General features: G+C 34.0%; 3 protein-coding genes across 6 annotated transcripts; 2 read left to right on the forward strand and 1 right to left on the reverse strand.

Annotated features, from left to right (window-relative positions):
* Positions 1–3,202: 3,202 nt before the first annotated feature.
* Positions 3,203–10,784, reverse strand: LOC105254603 (mucin-12). Its single transcript, XM_011263386.3, has 5 exons — positions 10,448–10,784; positions 8,706–8,827; positions 8,451–8,603; positions 7,990–8,372; positions 3,203–7,213 (listed from the first exon to the last, which is right to left on the reverse strand). The coding sequence occupies exons 2-5, from the start codon at positions 8,824–8,826 to the stop codon at positions 3,464–3,466; spliced, it is 4,407 nt and encodes a 1,468-aa protein (XP_011261688.1). The 5' UTR covers position 8,827; positions 10,448–10,784; the 3' UTR covers positions 3,203–3,463.
* Positions 10,785–11,288: 504 nt separating this feature from the next.
* Positions 11,289–14,198, forward strand: LOC112637035 (facilitated trehalose transporter Tret1-like). Of its 2 annotated transcripts, XM_025410438.1 has the most exons (7): positions 11,289–11,543; positions 11,873–11,986; positions 12,229–12,298; positions 12,378–12,513; positions 12,645–13,135; positions 13,205–13,483; positions 13,605–13,884. In XM_025410438.1, exons 2-7 carry the CDS (start codon positions 11,907–11,909, stop codon positions 13,707–13,709), a joined length of 1,161 nt encoding a protein of 386 aa, XP_025266223.1. In that variant the 5' UTR covers positions 11,289–11,543; positions 11,873–11,906; the 3' UTR covers positions 13,710–13,884. The 2 variants fall into 2 exon arrangements, with proteins under 2 accessions (XP_025266223.1, XP_011261692.1); XM_011263390.3 differs by having other exon boundaries at positions 13,205–14,198.
* Positions 14,199–14,746: 548 nt separating this feature from the next.
* On the forward strand, positions 14,747–20,559 carry LOC105254604 (polypeptide N-acetylgalactosaminyltransferase 1). Of its 3 annotated transcripts, none has more exons than XM_011263389.3 (10): positions 14,747–14,985; positions 15,061–15,461; positions 16,433–16,621; positions 16,701–16,867; positions 16,951–17,125; positions 17,287–17,617; positions 18,670–18,855; positions 18,917–19,165; positions 19,250–19,393; positions 20,332–20,559. In XM_011263389.3, the coding sequence occupies exons 2-10, from the start codon at positions 15,256–15,258 to the stop codon at positions 20,476–20,478; spliced, it is 1,794 nt and encodes a 597-aa protein (XP_011261691.1). In that variant the 5' UTR covers positions 14,747–14,985; positions 15,061–15,255; the 3' UTR covers positions 20,479–20,559. The 3 variants fall into 3 exon arrangements, with proteins under 3 accessions (XP_011261691.1, XP_011261690.1, XP_025266222.1); XM_011263388.3 differs by having other exon boundaries at positions 14,747–14,967; XM_025410437.1 differs by having other exon boundaries at positions 14,747–14,934.
* Positions 20,560–20,731: the final 172 nt, after the last annotated feature.

Raw genomic sequence — 20,731 nt, forward strand, 5'->3', positions numbered from 1 at the left:
TTTAGGTAACATTATATTAATTTAATTAGTTCACCTATACCTATCTATACCTAACACTTTTTTTTTGTAAACATACATGTGTGCTCGTTATATCGTGGGTACCTTTCCACGAATCATCGTGTTTCGTCATAATTATATATTATATACAAAAAAAGAGTGACTGTGATACTTTTAGTTACTTAATGCTAACGAATAACTTGAATCCCCATTTAAAAATCTCCTGCATCCAGTGTGCAAGAACGAATATTATATGCTATTAAAATGTGACGTAACGCGACGTTATACGCTATGATATTAACAAATCAACAGCAAGCGTGTGCGCATCGAGACACAAATCATCAGTTGATTTAAATATACAACTTTAATAGGGTAAATCTGTTTCTTTCAAGGTCACTATTTCCAAAACTTGCATCGATATCCGCGAGAAATGTGTGCTCCAATATTGCAACGCATGATACAACGTATAACGAAACAAGATAAATATCTGACATTGCCCCTGACTTGAAACTAATCACTTTGTTTCTTTTACTACAATCATGTTATCCCACTTTTCACATAAGTTTCTTTATTTTAGTACCAAAGCACCGATCATTGCTCTAATATTAAAATTCAATTTACGTGGAGTCCATCAGTTTTGCTTTAAAGAGGCTCGAATATAATACACATTGTTAGAAATATTATTTTAACGGCCAAATTTTTGCTAAATAAAGAAACTGGAAGGAAATGATAATCGAAGAGGTATGTGACAAAAGTGGAACACGTCGTATACATTGCTATACGCATGTGTATGCCCAGGTAGAACATGAAACTCATGACAATAAAATCATTATGACGTCATCATGATTTTATTTATCACTTAAAAGTTATCTAAACAAAAAATGAATTAAAGATGACAAAAAGAATGATAAATTTTTAAGTTCAATAATCGCATTATATAATTTTAAAAAGATATTATATTGCTTAAATATAATTAAAATATACATGAATAATTGCAGACAAGTAATTGCGTAATATAAAAAATGATATTATAATTGATTCTCAAGATTTCATACGCAAAGTATATATATTCTCCAACAGAATTCGCTAGAATTGTTTCATATCAAAAATAAATCACCAAAACATTGCCAAAAGTATATCAAATGAAATCATTATGATTCTTCTAAAATAACTTTTAGATGACATCATTATGACATCATGATTTTATTTATCACTTAAAAGTTACCTAAAGAAAAATGATTAAAAAATGAATTAAAGATGACAAAGAGAATGATAAATTTTTAAGTTCAATAATCGCATTATATAATTTTAAAAAGATTATGTTGCTTAAATATAATTAAAATATACATGAATAATTAGACAAGTAATTGCGTAATATAAAAAATGATTATAATTGATTCTCAAGATTTCATACGCAAAGTATATATATTCTCCAACAGAGTTCGCTAGAATTGTTTAATATCAAAAATAAGTCACCAAAACATTGCCAGAAGTATATCAAATGAGATCATTATGATTTTTCTAAAATGACTTTTAATTGACATAATGTCATTATGAGTTTCATGCTCTACTTGGGATGGGTGTACATAATAACAACGGGGGGGACGGAGGGGGAGTGACTCAACGATTAATGTCAGTATTAGAATTCAGACGGCCTCGCAATGAAAACGTATGCTTATAAAATAACGTACTCAACGTAATGATATATATATATATATATAACTCATTTATAATAGAAAATAATTAGATCTTTCGTGATTGCTATTTACAGAAATGTACAGATTCCTAACATGATTCGTGAAACATTTTCAACAATGGCCATAGTCGCTCTCCTCGCTTTTTTACACGGTACTGTAAAAATTCATCGCCTATACAACCGTTAACCAGCGTATCTCTCGTGATTTTACCTCGCACGGATGACAGGATGAGAGCGCAAAGGATCTTGAAACGTTAGAATTACTGGCAGTAAATATCATAATGTGGGTTGTATGTCTACACAGAGAAAAATGTATACTGTATTCGAGTCAATATTATTTATTTTAAGTGTATCATAAGTTTGTATATCCGCGAATATATCACAAGTTCACCACAAGCATTAAATTTAATTGAATATATTCTGAATTTTACTAAATGCAGTATTTTAGTGAAGAATATTAAATTAAAACAAAAATTTGGTTTAGAGTTGAGTAAGTTTGATTTGATTCTTTGATACAACTTTACAATATTTTTGAAGAGAAAATAAATTCTTCCTTTGAGTACATGATAATGAGATTTTGCCAGGGTTGGTATATTTTAAACAATGTGTTTAAAACTGTTTGATTAAAACTTGTTTAAAACAGTGTCCACTGTTTTAAACATTTTTGTTTTAAACTGTTTCAAATTACTGTTTAGAATCGTTTAAAATATCGCAAATAAAATATATGATTATTTGGAAAAGAAATTGTAAAAAAAATCAAAAACAAACAAAAACTAATAGATGTGTATGTTGCAAATAAATTTTTGTTTTAGTGTTTTTATCTATATTTATATAACATATAGATATAAAAATATAAATAATAAAATAAAAATGATAAGATGGATATTATTTTAGTACAATATTTACATATAGACTTCACATTTTACATTTTAGCATTTTAAATTAATAGTACATAACTCATAGCAGGCCAGTAGTTCTAAAAAAAGTTCTTTTAAAAAGAAGAATTGAGGTTTTTATTTTTCTTTTATTTATAATTTATGTTGAGAGTTAAGCATGAGGTTACTTAATAAGAATAGGAAAGGAACCAAAGTATTATATATTAAATATTATTAACTACTTTTTTTTAGAACTACTGACCTGCTACGAGTTATGTACTATTAATTTAAAATGCTAAAATGTAAAGTCAGTCAATATCTTCTAAGTAATCTTTATTATATTAATTGTTATTTAGTATCCAAAAATAAATATTCTGCTAAAATAATACCCATCTATTTTATTATTTATATTTTTAATAGCGTTGTCAATTTTGGCAACGTTATTTACAGTTTAACGCTAGCGAAAAATTTAAATGTTTACATAGATCAAAGCTATTAAGTGTTTTTTGCTTGTTTAAAACATGCTTTTTTTGTTTAAAACATGTTTTTTTACTATACTTAAAAACACAAATAAAACAAAAAAAATTGTTCTAAACAAAAAAACCATGTTTTTTGTTTAAAATAAAAAAAAAAACAAGTTTTTCACCAACCCTGAGATTTTCCAACACTTGTGATGAGTATATTTTAAGATTATTATCAAGAATATATTCTTTGTTGAAGAAAACTATTGCTTAAAAAAAGAAAAAATAAACTGAGTAATCGCTTTTCTTGCCAGTAGAACGATATTTTTCTCTCAGGATTAAATTATGATATTTAAAGCCAGGTTGAATGTCGGATTAAATGCAGCTCTGTCATCGACGTGCGACTCGCACGATTAGTCTAATCAGTTCGATCCTCACGTCTCCGCTTTGTTTCTTTGCACTTCGGATTTTTTACCCTGTATCTCGCTGCCCTTGTCGCTCTTAGATTCGCTCGCCGGCGAGGAGTCACCGATATTATTATCTTGAGCGTTACTATTGGGAATGCTACCCCGTTCCCTGGACGAGGATCGCTCGACTTGGCCCTCTCGTTCGGTCGCCTCCATCATTGGAGTCGTCGCTTCGTCGCTACCGTTAGCTTCCTTGGATTTCTTACTCGCGAACTGGTCAGTAGTAACGTCCCCGTTCACCTTGGCCGTCTGATTCTTCTCCTTCTTATCAGGAGGCGAGCTCACGACGCCGTCGACTGCCTCTGGGACAGGCTTCTGGGGGCTCTCCTCTTTAGGACGCGCCTCCTGCGTCGTCCTCTGCGCTGGATCCGCGTCCTTACATTGCTTTCGCTCGCCGGAGCTGCTCGACGAATTTCCAGACATCTCGGAATTCTGCGACACCGGAGAAGCTTGCTTGGCTGTCTGCGTCTCGATGGTATCAGTAGCACTGCTCGTATCCGTGGACGACGTCTTGGGAGTCGGACCTAAACTGCCACCTGTCTTGGACAGATTGAACGCGTTGAGCTCCCGTTGAAGCGACGAGACCGGTATCGGCACCGGCACGTTCTTGGAGAGCAGCAACGCGACGCTGTCGGCCACCGTCGACGTGATTGGCGACTGGGAGTCCGACTTTCCCAGGCTGAACGAGCTGGAGCACGAGATGGAGCTCGGCGACGAGGCCTTGGGCGACTTGGGCGAGGACGAGTGCGTGCTGGGTGGTATCCGTTGGACCGCCGGGGGCTGGCTGGAGACCGGCGAGTAGCTACCGGTGGTCTGCGGTATGTAACTGGCCGATCGTTGGTACAGCTTGTTGATCGCAGGCGGCAGGCTGCTGTGGAAGGCACTGGGAGGCGGGATACCGATGGGCGAGCGTATCAGGGGGTTCGGGAACCGGCTGGCATCTGGAAAAGGAGGAGGAAAGTGAGAATATATGATCCGCGGGTTCGTGTTGGGCGTGGGAGACGGGATGAACGGGTTCGTCGACAGCATGTTCACCGGCGAGTTCCTCGGCGAGATCGGGGACCCGGTGCTCCGGCATAACCCGTCCCGAGGGTACGGGGTGTTCTGATAGCTGCGAGCGTTCGGCGAGTAAGGCGAGGGCGGCGAGACGATGGGCGAGTTGACGGTGGAGACGATGGGCGACAGGGTCTTGGGGTCGATCTTCATCATGTTGAGGGTGACGTTCTTCGTGTTGGCGACCGTCGACTGCTCCTTCTCCTTCGCGTCGTTCGCGACCCCGTATATGGGCTTCACGCCGGAGGCTGGGTTGCCTAGATATCGTGGCATGTTTCTCTTGAAGATCTTGGCCGGCTTAGACGGGATCTGCTTGCTCGTGCCCTCGGCCGCGGACGCGGTCTGCGTCTGATTCTGCAGCTCCTTCGCCTGATTCTTCAGGGCCACGTAATTGTTCTTCGACAACGTTGGGTTCCAGGACTTGGGCGGGTCGCGTAGAGTCTTGTATCCCATCGGCTGGCTCTGCTTCTTCAGGGAGGACATTCTCTGGGTCATGTGGGGCGACGACGTCGGCGCCAATGAGGTCACCGTCGATGATACCGCTAGAGCGCCAGCGGACACGGACAAGCCGGGCTTGACGCTCTTGTTCTCCATCGTCGTCGCGTTGCTGCTGGGATTGTACACCGGGACGTTGGGTATATTCGGTATATGCTTGATCGTGGCGTCCGAATTGGGCAGCGACGACGAGAGGCTCTTCTTCGTGCCGATCTTCAGCAGGTCGGGCACGTCAGATTTGCCGCGCGCTTGCTCCACCCTGTTCTTCTCCTTCGAGTTCTCCCCTATCTTGGCGCAGATATCGTTGATCTTGGAGCCGATGGTGCCGATGGATCCAATCTTCGCGCAGATCTCGTTCAGATTGGTACCCTTGGCAGTCGCCTCCTGCTTCCGCATGGACGCTTGCTTCATCAGGGATATAGGGATCGCGTCCGGACATGGCGGGACCGAGCATACAGACGTCGGCTTCGACGCGGTCACCGTGATGGTTGCCGTTGACGTGGCCGTCACGGTAGTCACACCTTGGCTCGCGTTCCCACAGTTATTCTTCAGAGACATAGACACGGAATAAATGCTCATCGAGGGTTGCACGTTGAACTGAGGCGGCATGAGGGACGCTTGACTGCTCGACGTTGAACAAGCGACAACCGGCGACGTTCCCAGCGCCTTCTGGAGCGTCGTACAGCTGCTGGTCACGCTGGAATTCTTGAGCGCCGGTTTCACAGCGGCTGAGTTGATCACTATGTCATGAAGCGTGTAAGGAAACGTTATCGACGATGTTGTCTGGCTGATGGTGGCTGCAGAAGCATTCGACACAATCGTGGATACGATACCTTCGCTCGTCGTGCTTGTGTTATTGTTGTTGTTATTATTATTGTTACCTGAAGTACCCTGTAATCTTTGATTTACCGTGCTAGTGACCTGGCTACTACTGGTTTTGGGGACAGATTCCATAGATACCTGTACAACGGGCGAGCTCGTCGGTTTTTGCTCCAGCAAATTCAACGCCTGTTGCACGTCGATGCTCGTGCTCGGATTATCCTTCTCGTGGGGAGTTTCCTGTCTACCTGAATCCGTCACCGAGCAAGTGTTCCTAGACGTTACCGTAGACACGACCGATTTTTGCGGAGGAGGCGCCGTAGAAGACGAGACCGATACCTTGGCCGTGGTATTCCCGCAATTCGTTCGCGTCTTCGTGTCAGCGAGTTTTGCATTCTCCGTCGATGATTTCACGTCGGATTTCTTCGTCCCCTGTTGAAGAATCGCACGTTTTTCCTTTGGCGCTTTCTTGGAGTAGGTGTTGTTGACCTGACCCATCTTCGGTTGAAACTGCAGTTTTACGCTCAACGCGTCGATCTTCGACCCGGCATTCCCCGTCCTCGTCTCTACGCTTGTACTCTTCACGCATTCCTTCTGAGTTTCAGCCTTGAAGTCTGTACTATTATTATTATTATTTATCGACAGCTTTTTCGTCCCTTCGGTATTTTCGGCGACAATATTTGCGCTCTCCTCCGCCAACTGCGTCATTGGTTGATTAACGGTCTTCTGCCCCGCTTTATCCTCGACGTTGGCGGTTTGACTGCGACCTTTCGTCTCCTGTTGTAATTTTGCTGGGACAGGACGAGCTTCCGTTTCATTTTTCGGCTTCGTGGGGTTCCCATTGTGCTGAGTAATTGGCGACGTGCAATTCTTGATCGATGAACCCTCCGTCGTGGACTTTACGTCACTCGTGGCAACAGGTGCGTTACTCGGGTTGGGAAACGTTGGAGTTTTCGTCGCTTGCGATGGGTCGATGGCCAAAGTGGACTGCATAATTTCCACGGAGGTTGATTTAGAGACGTCGCAATTTTCTATCAACGAGTCTGCCTTGTTCACTTCTACGATGGAAGTGATAGTCTCTTCTGGAGATTTTCCATCTTGCAGACTCTCGATTCCCGCGTCCCTCTTATGCACTGTACTCGATATATCGGTTATACTCATCACGCCGGTCTCCGATATCTTCAACTGCACCTCCTTCCATTCGCGTTTCAACGACTTCTCATCCTTTAATTCTATAGAATCCATGCCGGCGTCTTTCAGAGATTTTTTATAGTTTGGATTGTCCTCTGACAATTTCATACGTTTTAAGGACGATTCAAATATCCTGTAGCTTAAATGTAGTGGAACTTTCTGCAATAGACGTGTTGTGTTATTATGTGCAAACAGTGTTTGCTGTAGATAATTTCAAAATTATTTAGATAAAGATAAAGATAAAAATCTGTAAATTTATCTTAGATGAGAAAGATGATTTTGCTCTTACTTAATCTAGATGAAAGAAGAGATCATTATTGCGATAATCTAGATAATTATTTAGATATTTTTGTTTTTTAGAAGACTATATTTTTGTTTAAGACTATATATTTGTTTTAGAAGACTATAAATATTTGTAAAAAATGTGACGCAGATTATAAATGGGATATTAAAATCATAAACACATATTCTTTTTCTTTTCCTAAAGAATATTTAATATTATAATATTTAATAATATTTAATATAATATTTAATATAATATTTAATATAAAGTTAATATTTAATAATATATTATATTTAATATTATAAAGAAATAGTAGCAAAAAGATATATAAATATGATAAATATTTATTTATTAATTTATATTTATAATATATTTATAATATATTAATAATAATATAAAAAATATATTTTAGATAGATTTTTAGACGCTTGCCTGGAAAACTTTTTTGCATAATGAAAACGTCATCTTAGACAATTTTTAGACAAGATGACATATATTTTTCATCTAAGATAAAGATACTTTGTATTTCTTCATCTAGTTAAAGATAAAGATGATCCATTTCTTTAGCTAGATGATAATCTAGATAATTTTATGTAGATACCAGCAAACACTGTGTGCAAATGTATTTATTGAATATGAATTAAATACTTACCCGCCTCCAATGATAGATGTACATAATATCCATTAATGTATAACTACTGCACAACGGCTCCTCTTTGTACATAATATCGATTCTATTTGCATCACTAAGTCCATATTTGGCTCTTATTAATTTTTGTAAATGGAATATTGTAACCGCTGCAGGACACCGAAAGTATCGCCTTAAAATGGATTTCTGCGCGCCATCCTTAATAGTAGTATTTACTTCGCTTAAATCCTTGGCGTGAGGATTAAAGTATTCCAAGGATAAGCTAAGAGATTCATCCGGAGAGTATATATGCGATTCTATAGGCTCCCCACGGGCTTCCGGAGACATTGCCTGACTACACACTTCTGGGTGTTTCGCGTAAAATTCCCTCCGACATCGCATTTCATCTGAAACAAACGTCAATTGTTAATACAGATCATAATATGCGACATGGATCCCTCCTTCTTGTCAAAGAAAAAGCATACTTTGGTAGCATCCAGGTACCAGTTTATATACAATATCCTGCAAAGTATGATCAGGACGTATATTTAACAACGGCCTACTTTTGTGAACCTGTACTTCGCAGATCGGGCAATATTTGTTATTCTCCAAATATTTAACAATGCAACTTCTGCAAACTGTAAAGAAACATTTCCAGTCTTACAATAATGTTGGGCTGAATTATCAGCTATTGCATAAATTAACATTTATATCTTCAACATGGCAGAGAAATACCGTACATGAATGTAAGCATTCTATAATGGTAGTGGCATCGATAAAATATCCACCACACAATTTGCATGTCAATTGCTCGTTAAGCTTAGCCAACCGCACTCGATGTCCACCGCTTTGTCCTGACATTCTACAACAGAAAAATATACATGCATATCTTTTCATAATATATAACTTAATAGGTTACAATTAATATATTATATTGATTATAATTGATACAATTTAACTGATTATAATATTATAATATATTAATATATATTAATATATTTTACTGATTATAATATATTATAATTGATACAAATTAACTACGTAACACAAAATATTTCCATTATACATAATCTACTCTACTATATCTACTAATAGTTATCCAATGTATCGTATGCATAATTTATACAAGTGTAATCAAAGAAATAAGGCGCAAATATCACAAGTTGAAAAAATTTTAGTAAAATATACAAATATATAAATTTATTCTGTACATGTATAAAAATATAATCCACTCGCTATCAAACTAATGCTTTATAGCTCGTTATTAAACTAGAAATGAATCGATACTGATTTATTACAAAAAATATGGTAGCGCATGAGTGATTTATCTTGTGGAATGGGATGTAATCGTGTTTCGATCCGTATATGTAAATTTAAAAAATATATAAGTAAATAATAAAAGTATATAAGTCAATTGAAAGTAATAAAAGTATATAAATTAAAAGTAATAAAAGTATATAAATTAAAAGTAATAAAAGTATATAAGTAAATTTAAAAAATATGACAGTAGCTTATCGCAAGTCGCTCTATTAGATTACAGTAAATAAGCAGCTACAGATAAATACATATATACACATTTTATCCATATATGCAATATATATATGTATATTTGATTTTATATATATATATATATATATATATATATATATACATAGGGTGTCCCAAAAGTCCCGGACCGGTCGAATATTTCATAAACTATGCATTTTAGAAAGAAATATTTTAGACATATAGTTGTTTTAAAAAAAATATGTAATTGTTAATTGCAAATTACATATTTTTTTCTTAAAAACAACTATGTTTTTTTCTTTACACCAATTGATTCCTCTCATTATTTTGTACATAAAATTATTAAGCTAAGATGATCGAAAAATGAATATTTTACAAGATATTTTACGGTTTATGTAAAATTAAGAAATGATTTCAATCCTCATAACTCGAAAAGTACTCAATGAAGAAATACTTTATTATAGTGTTTTGAAAAGCTCTCGAGATAAGCTACATGAATATGTAATAAAAAATAAGGAGTTCCATTTAAGAAATTGACGGTGATCTTCATTGACTTTCAAATGACTCTCCCATGTCAAATCATCGCCACTATCTGATGGCCCCCTTTAAGCCATACAACTTTTGTCTGAAACATTTCTTTGTAAAGTGCATAGTTTATGAAATATTCGACCGGTCCGGGACTTTTGGGACACCCTGTATACACATATATGAATAAATAGAAATGTGTAGAAATATAATTCATATACAATTAATAGGCTCGGTGGATTTGCGCGTGACATAATTTCTTTTCGGTGATGTTTTGAGGAGGGAGGGAAACCGAGAACATCGGATAACGGTGCAAACGAAAATTGAGAAAACATTGGGGGCTTCGTGAAACGCATCGGGCCGAGATATCTCCCCCGAGCGCTCGGCGAGGTCCTCGATTATCCTCGGCGCTCGGCATTTCGGCGGAAATCCCCCGGCTGGATCCACTTACGTGACGGAACGAGGCGAGAATCGTCCGTTTTATTTAGTAATCGCCATTTGGCCTCAAAAGTCAGGAAAGTTGGGTCGGACGTAACTTGTCACGGGTTGCCATCGTACTTCGCGATTACTTGTCCCCTTCGGAGGAGACGATTCTCACATTATCCCCCAGGTGACGGTGGCCCCTCGTGAACGCGCGGAGGATCCTGCGAAGGTGTCAGCGTCGTCCACGTCGATCGAGACTCCCCTCAATCGCCGATATCCATCGTGAAACGGATTGCCACTCTCTCCGAAAACTGCGCGTACGGCAGCAGGACAAAATGGCGGATAAACAATCATGCGTGCGATATTTCTGAAAACATTGCGCAGCGCGCCTCAGGCCCGGCATCGGTCTAGTTGCGGCGAAAGTCCCCCGGTCGCGATCCCGGGCGCATGCGCGATGAACGCGCCCTGGGGGAAGTTTCTGATCTGAGAGGAAAACAATAAAGATAACAAATATAAAAGACAAATATCAAATCAATATTAATTAATAAAAATATTATATTCATAAATATTGATAAAATAAATATTCATAAATTTGATTGAAATAAATTTCATTCAATTTCATTAAAATAAATTTCATTAAATTGATCAAATAAATTGGTAAATACCCTGGTAATTTTTTTATTTTTGATGACCAATCAGTGCTTGTTACTGGAATTTTGACGTCACAAAGATCGACCAATCACAACGAATAACAATATATTCGGAAACCAATCACGAGTATAATTTGAAGAAGCCATAGTATTAAATTTGTACTCGAGACACATGATTGGTCGACTCGTGCATGGATATGTTGTTACATAGAAGCGTTACGTTGTCATTTTAATTCCATGTCGTAGCTGTGAGCTTTTCGTACGTACGGGACACGATTTTATGGTGTTTCTTCGTACTTAATTTTATTTCAAAAATGACAAATATTAACATAGATAAATATTAACACAAGCTTACGTCTTGTGATAGACGATTGCACAGCACAATGTGAGGCTCAATTGGGATTAATTAAAGATGCGTCTTGAATAGAACGACTATCGCACAATTTTTTATCAGTCTCCGTATGGTTTCGATTGGTAAGTTTTATTACACGAACGATAAGAAATTTTGACAAAAAAAATTTGAAACAAATTTTCATCTGATAGATCAGCTCAATCGATTTAATGTATACATTTTTATGCTATTATACAATCTTTATATATAACAGCTTTAATTAGTAAGTTCTACAAATGATATAGATGATAAGAATGATAAGAAAATGTTTTAAAATTCTCTAATGTATCTGAGAAATTAAATCAATTTAGGATGGATAAATTTCTATTTGATTTCAATATTTTAATTTGCCATATTATTATTATCCTCTTTTAATACGTGTCAATATATTTGTTATATTTATTTCTTCTAGAAATATATCGTGACAAGTTTTGATATTATTTGAAATGGATAAAATGGAAGAAGTTGCTGACGGAGGGACATATACAACTGTAGAAAATGGGAAGAAACTTAACAAGGAGACTAGGTAAAATATATAGAATATTTGTACAAGTTGATGCACATAATGTGTAAAGAAGATATTTGAAAAAAAATTTATTCTGTATATATAATTATATTATTTATTAATTATTATATTATTTTATTATATTATTTTTATATTATTTTATAATATATTATATATATATTTATTATATAATATATTATATATATATTTTTTATATTTTATATTTTCATTAACATCTATAAAGTATTTTTAACTTTTTACAGTAACTTTTTGCGACAAGTTTCTACTAGAAGTTCAGAGGAAAAGATAAGAATAAGAGATGTGACACCACAAGTAAGCTTTGGATAATATCTATAAACATTTGTAAATTTGATAGCAGATGATTATATAATTATATAATAATTTTCCTCAGATTATTGCAAGCTGCATAATTCACTGCATGGTTATAAAAGCTGGTATAAACATGGCATACAGTACAGTTTTACTAGATGGATTGGCATCGAACAGTGCTTATCTGAATATTACCGAGAATGAAGAATCTTGGATAGGTCAGTCTTACAAGATTTGGATATCTGAGCCGATTGTGCACGCAACATGTGTAGTTTTATTTAGCAATTTATAGTAAATTAGAATTTCAGTTATTAGTAGTTACATGTATTTTGCACTTTTTCTCCTGTAGCGAGTCTAGTTACAATCACATTGCCAATAGGATCTCTTATTGTTGGGCCTCTAATGGATAAATTTGGGCGCAAAACGGTTTGCCTGTTATCTTGCATTCCTGCAGCAGTATCATGGGTTTTATTGATTCTTGCAAACTCCTTAATTACTATTTACGCTGCTCGAGTTGTAGCTGGGATTGCAGCGGGATTGACAACCGTTGGATTGGTCTATATATCGGAACTTTCACATCCACAAGTCAGACCGATGCTTCTGTGTCTCAATTCTGTGTTTGTTTCACTGGGTATATTAATTACCTGTTGTCTGGCCGTACTGATAGACTGGCATAAAATGGCTATGATTTTCCTCGCATTAGAATGTTGCATTTTTGTTGCATTTTACTTTGTACCTGAAAGCCCCTATTGGCTTGTATGCTTCACAAATGGCATGTTTGACGACAAAAGAATTTGCAAAATGAAACACAATCTAAAACGACTTAATAGACGACAATCAGTGAGTACAACAGAGCGTTTCGCAATACTTTCTACACCCAAATATATCTTCAACAAACGCTTTTTTTAGATTTATGAGCAGGAATATTTGCGAATCATGGAGACGTATCAAGCAAACGATGAGAGGTCAAAAAATAATATGACAAAGAATTATTATCGCAAATTTACATCTCCAGTTGTCTATAAGCCTATAACGATACTTTTCTTACTTTTTCTGTTGCAACAACTCTCTGGTTGCTACGTCATCATATTTTATGCCATTGAAGTGTTTCGTGAAATGGGTGGATCGTTTGGCAGAGGCTTCGACGAGAACAGTGCCCTCGTTATGCTAGGCATCATTCGATTCGTGGTAAGCGTAATAACAGTGTTCTGTAGTAGAAGATACGGCAGAAGGGCTCTCTGCATTTTAAGCGGAATTGGAATGACCATCTCCATGTTTCTTTCGGGAATGTATATATATTTCACAACAGCATACGACGAGAACGGTAACAGAGAGGAGACCATGGTGGATCAGAAATGGCTGTTGCTGTTCTTCGTATTATCCTACATCTGCGCCAGCACTTTTGGATTTATAAATATACCATGGACGTTGATCGGAGAACTGTTACCCGTGTCCGTACGTGGTATTGGCGGGGGTTTCATGGTTTCCTTCGCTTACACAATGATGTTTGCCGTTGTGAAGAACTATCCTTACATTAAGAAAAGCATGAGTATCGAGAGTATTTTTTTCTCCTTCAGCTTCGTATCTTTTCTGGGTACAGCTTTTGTGTACTTTTTCCTGCCAGAGACCCTGGGCAAGTCTTTTTCCGACATTGAAAAATATTTTCTGCCCAAGAGAGAGGGAGAAGCGCGCAATGCCATTCCTTTAACTTCTTAGACTCTCTCGCTTTCACTTTTATTACATGGGTGTTTTGCATGATTAATGGTGATAAGACTGTTTATTCAAGTCGTTATAAAAAGGGAATATATATATATATATATGTAGTCTCAGACAATAAATCTTGACAATAAGTTAGAAAAAATTGTGGAAGTGCCATTAAATGTGACTGTCCTTACATTTAAAATATTGTACATAATTATCTCTCTTGTAGATAGTATTTTAAATCTTATGTAATTATATTTCCACTCCGGTATTTACATCAGTCTTTAATTAAATATAACTTGCATGTGTTCCAAGATAATGTGTCTCTAAAATTTTCATCTCACATATTTTACAAAATTTATTTTTTGTTAAATTTACTTTTTATCAATATTTAATTAATTTTTAATAAATTTTACAATATAAAATTTACAAAATTTATTTTATATTAAATTTATTTATTAATTTTTAATAAATTTATTTTTTAGTAAATTTATTTTTTAGACAGGAAAATTTTTTTTCCTATAAATTTAAAATTCAATTATCCGCACATTATTTTTCATCTCACAAATTTTACAAAATTTATTTTTTATTAACTTTTAATAAATTTTTACAATATAAAATTACAAAATTTATTTTTTATTAAATTTATTTATTAATTTTTAATAAATTTATTTTTCAGTAAATTTATTTTTTAGACGGGAAAATTTTTTTTTCCTATGAATTTAAAATTCAATTATCCGCACATTATTTTTCCTTCTTTACACGTATACTTCGCTTTCTCCGCATCCTACGAATTATGTGGAAAAAATTTGCGATAAAAAAAAGCATGTACGTTAAATGTCAAACGCACACATGTAAGAATCTTGTCGCGGGCACCGACACGCGTTTCATTTTTAACCTCTTTTTCCCTCTCTCTCTTTCTCTTTTTTACGTTTGTAGTAAGCAGCGAGTGCCAATCTGGCTGGCACATCGTAAATATCGAGACATATGTATCGTCCTTATCGCGTTATCGCGCGATATCTTTGCAAGTTTACTACTGACAGCTGATCTTTCACCTGTTGCAGATGTCCCACGTACTGTGAAGGGAATATACAGCCTACAATAGTCCCATATGCGTTTGACAAGCGTGCTCTACTGTAACCTGCAGCATTGGACAATCGACGCATCAGGAATAATTACAGCGATTACAGTGTATCACTGATTATTGGACTACCCTATAATTATATTGACCATGCGATGAGTTGTATTCATGTGGAACGATGTCTGTTCACCGCAAGACTCTAGTGTTGAAATTATCATTTTGCACGCTGTACATAATCGGTATCTTCATCATCGCCCGGCAGATATTTCGCGCCGATGACAGCTCCAAGAGTTACAAGGATCAGCTGCCATTCCCCAGGGAAGACAATAATTCGCAGAGACAGAAGGATGTGGATGTCGCATTGCAAAAGTTGCAGAGAGAAAAGTTTGTATTTATGCTACTTATCTCCTGCATTCATAGCAAGATTGGCAAAAAACTTGTTTTTTTCCTTTTAAACAAAAAACATTGTTTTTTTTGTTTAGAACAATATTTTTTGTTTTATTTGTGCTTTTAAGTAAAGTAAAAAAAACATGTTTTAAACAAGCAAACTTAATAGCTTTGATCTATGTAAATATTTAAATTTTTCGCTAGCCTTGAATTGTAAATAACGTTGGCAAAATTGACAATGCTATTAAAAATATAAATAATAAAATAAAAATGATCAGATGGGTATTATTTTAGCAGAATATTTATTTTTGGAGAAAAAAGTTCTAGTTAATAATATTTAATGTATAATACTTTGGTTCCTTTTCCATTCTTATTAAGTAACCTTATGCTTAACTCTCAACATAAATTATAAATAAAAGAAAAATAAAAAACCTTAATTCTTCTTTTTAAAAGAAGAACTTTTTTTTTAGAACTACTGACTTGCTATGAGTCATGTACTATTAATTTAAAATGCTAAAATGTAAAATCAGTCAATATCTTTTAAGTAATCTTTATTGTATTGATTGTTATTTAATATCCAAAAATAAATATTCTGCTAAAATAATACTCATCTTATCATTTTTATTTTATTATTTATATTTTTATATCTATATGTTACATAAATATAGATAAAAAACTAAAAACACTAAAATAAAAACTATTTTGCAACATACACATCTATTAGTTTGTTTTTGATATTTTTACAATTTCTTTTTTAAATAATCATATATTTTATTTGCGATATTTTAAACGATTCTAAACAGTAGTTTAAAACTAAAATGTTTAAATTAGTGTTCACTGTTTTAAACAAGTTTTAATCAAACAATTTTAAACACATTGTTTAAAACATGCCAACCCTGATTCATGGGTCCACTAATTTCACATTTATTTGTTCACTCAATTTTTCCTACATGAAAAAAATATTTTAGGTACGAGGACAAGATATTGAAATTGGAGTATAATGTTGTACCTGGACTTGGGGAAAATGGAAAACCCGCTTATCTCTATGGAAAGGATAAGTTTCAAGGTGAAGCAGCTCTAAAGAAGAAAGCGTTGAACGTTATTCTGTCAAATAAGATATCGCTGACTAGAAAATTGCCAGATATACGTAACTCATTGTAAGAATTTAATACCTATGATGCATTTATAGAGAAATCATTTTATGTATGTAACAATATTCTTTTATGGATTTTACAGATGCATGAATATTACATATGACAAACTTCTACCAAGCGCTAGCGTAGTAATTATTTTTTATAATGAACCGTGGAGTGTTTTGTTACGTACGGTACACAGTGTCCTGAAGGGTTCTCCGCCACATTTATTGAAAGAAATTATCTTGGTTGATGATCATAGCGAAGAAGGTATATTAATATATTAATATTTAATACAAATTAAAGTGGATAATGTATGAAAAAATACATATTTTGTTCTGTCATATTTGTAGAGGAACTTCAGGGGCAACTGGATTATTATCTTTCAACGCGTCTGCCTGCAAAAGTAAAGTTACTGAGATTATCTCATAGACAAGGACTGATACGCGCTCGTCTTCACGGAGCTAGGAATGCTAAAGGCGATGTTCTTGTATTCCTGGATGCACATTGCGAAGTTATCAAAGACTGGTATCAATTCGAACTGGTATTAATTAACTAGAAAACATACTTTGTCTGTCATGTACATGTGTATACATATATATCCGATTTTTATAATAAATACTTAAATGTAACAATTACTTTACAAATGAAGGGAACATCATTAATGTATATATTTTAATACAATACAGGTTACAACCATTGCTACAGCGAATAAAGGACAATAAAAATGCTGTATTAATGCCAATAATTGACAATATTTCCGAGGAAACACTAGAATATTTTCATGATAATGAAGCATCCTTCTTTCAAGTTGGCGGCTTTACCTGGTCGGGTCATTTCACATGGATAAATATTCAGAAACATGAGGTTGAGTCGCGTCCGTCTCCTATATCGCCAACTAGATCTCCTACTATGGCAGGTGGTTTGTTTGCTATTAACAGAAAGTATTTTTGGGAAATTGGCAGTTACGATGATAAAATGGATGGCTGGGGGGGCGAAAATCTGGAAATGTCCTTCAGAGTAAGTAAGATTTTCAAGTATGTCTATTAAACATGTAATGTATCAAAATCAGGGTTGGCAACAAACTTATTTTTTTTATTTTAAACAAAAAACATTGTTTTTTTTATTTAGATCAATGTTTTTTGTTTTATTTAAGTTTTTAAGTAAAGTAAAAAAAACATGTTTTAAACAAAAAAAATATGTTTTAAACAAGCAAAAAACACTTAATAGCTTTGATCTGTGTAAATATTTAAATTTTTCGCTAGCGTTTTAAACTGTAAATATCGTTGCCAAAATTGACAACGCTATTAAAAATATAAATAATAAAATAAAAATGATGAGATGGGTATTATTTTAGCAGAATATTTATTTTTGGAGTTATTTATTTTTGGAGAAAAAAGTTCTAGTTAATAATATTTAATATATAATAGTATGGTTCCTTTCCTATTCTTATTAAGTAACTTTATACTTAACTCTCAACATAAATTATAAATAAAAAAGAAAAATGAAAAATCTCAATTCTTCTTTTTAAAAGAAGAACATTTTTTTAGAACTACTGACCTGCTATGAGTTATGTACTATTAATTTAAAATGCTAAAATGTAAAATGTAAAATCGGTCAATATCTTCTATGTAATCTTTATTGTATTGATTGTTATTTAATATCCAAAAATAAATATTCTGCTAAAATAATATCCATCTTATCATTTTTACTTTATTATTTATATTTTTATATCTATATGTTACATAAATATAGATAAAAAACTAAAAACACTAAAACAAAAACTTTTTTGCAATATACACATCTATTAGTTTTTGTTTGTTTTTGATTTTTCTTTACAATTTCTTTTCCAAATAATCATATATTTTATTTGCGATATTTGAAACGATTCTAAACAGTAGTTTAAAACAGTTTAAAACAAAAATGTTTAAAATAGTGGCTACTGTTTTAAACAAGTTTTAATCAAACAGTTTTAAACACATTGTTTAAAACATGTCAACCCTGATCAAAATTTAATATTAGTCTTGAGATAGTGAGACTTAATTTTTTCAAGTTAATACTCTCTTTGATAGATCTGGCAGTGTGGAGGTACATTGGAAATCATCCCTTGCTCCCGAGTCGGTCATATATTCCGTAATTTTCATCCATACAAATTTCCAAATGATAAAGACACTCATGGAATAAATACCGCTCGTTTAGCATTTGTGTGGATGGATGGATACAAGAGATTATTTCTTCTCCATCGCAGTGAGTTCAAGGTAAGATTAAAAATTATTTCAGTCACATATTGTATCTCACGTAGATAAATAAAATTTGTAGGATAATCCAAAACTCTTTGGAGATGTGAGCGAACGTTTGGAATTGCGTAAAAGGCTCAAGTGCAAGAGTTTCAAGTGGTACCTTGATAATATCTATCCAGAAAAATTTATCCCCGACGAAGACGCGGTGGCATACGGCCGTGTCAGATTGCGAAATAAACCATTGTGTCTAGATAATCTGCAACAAGAGGAGGATAAACCGTATAATTTAGGCTTATACACTTGTCATTCGAAATTATATCCAAGTCAGGTCTGTCAATTTTAATGCTGAACTGAATTAATATTTCCAAAACAAATTCGCTAAAGTTTGCCTCTTGTATTTCCTACAAATTAGTTTTTCTCGTTGAGCAATGCTGGCGAATTACGAAAGGACGATTCTTGTGGAATAATATTGGACGACAATCAAAAACCGTACGCTCAAGTTCAAATGATCGAGTGCAATAACGAAAACGATGGAAAAGACTGGATATTGAGTAATGTACTATATCGACTTTTGATTCCTAATAAAGATGATTATGCACGCAATTAATATCAGGGTTGGCATGTTTTAAACAATGTGTTTAAAACTGTTGATTAAAACTTGTTTAAAACTGTTGATTAAAACTTGTTTAAAACAGTGGAAACAAAAATGTTTAAAACACTGTTTTAAAAATAAATAATAAAATAAAAATAATAAGGTGGGTATTATTTTAGCAGAATATTTATTTTTGGATATTAAATAACAGTCAATACAATAAAGATTACTTAGAAGATATTGACTGACTTTACATTTTATATTTTAGCATTTAAAATTAATACATAACTCATAGCAGGTCAGTAATTCTAAAAAAAAGTTCTTATAAAAAGAAGAATTGAGGTTTTTTATTTTTCTTTTATTTATAATTTATGTTGAGAGTTAAGCATGAGATTATTTAATAAGAATAGGAAAGGAACTAAAGTATTATATATTAAATGTTATTAACTAGAACTTTTTTTTAAAACTACTGACCTGCTATGAGTTATGTACTATTAATTTAAAATGCTAAAATGTAAAATGTAAAGTCAGTCAATATCTTCTAAGTAATCTTTATGTATTGACTGTTATTTAATATCCAAAAATAAACATTCTGCTAAAATGATACCCACCTTATTATTTTTATTTTATTATTCATATTTTTAATAGCGTTGTCAATTTTGGCAACGTTTAACGCTATTATCAGATCAAAGCTATTAAGTGTTTTTTGCTTGTTTAAAACATGCTTTTTTTGTTTAAAACATGTTTTTTTTTTACTTTATTTAAAAACAAATAAAACAAAAAACATTGTTCTAAACAAAAAAACAATGTTTTTTGTTTAAAATAAAAAAAAACAAGTTTTTTGCCAACCCTGATTAATATGCATATCAAGAAAATGACTAAATAATACGCTTTGATTTTAGGATGGCAGAATAATACATGTAGAAAGTGGTCTCTGTCTCGATGGTACTGGGCTGCATAGCGACGACGATGTACGAGCGTCCAGCTGCGCCAATATACCGGGTCAATTTTGGAAATTTGACTTTTACAACAATGAAATCTCTACATAGCGTATTTATTGCACGTACTCGTCCATTTAGAGTACATGCACTATCAATTGTACATTAAATGATTAAAATTTTTTACTATTTCTGCTAAACATGTACATTCAAATATTTCTTACATTTAATTTTTATATATTTTTTTCTTTTGTATATTATTTTGGAATCAATTCTTTTGTATATTATTTTGGAATCAATTCTTTTATTTAATCTTGCTTAAATAATAAGTAAAATCCAGATATCTATTTTATAGAAATTATCC

This window comes from Camponotus floridanus, unplaced genomic scaffold (genome assembly GCF_003227725.1).
Source record: "Camponotus floridanus strain SB8 unplaced genomic scaffold, Cflo_v7.5 scaffold32, whole genome shotgun sequence".
In the NCBI taxonomy this organism is placed as follows: Eukaryota; Metazoa; Arthropoda; class Insecta; order Hymenoptera; family Formicidae; genus Camponotus; species Camponotus floridanus.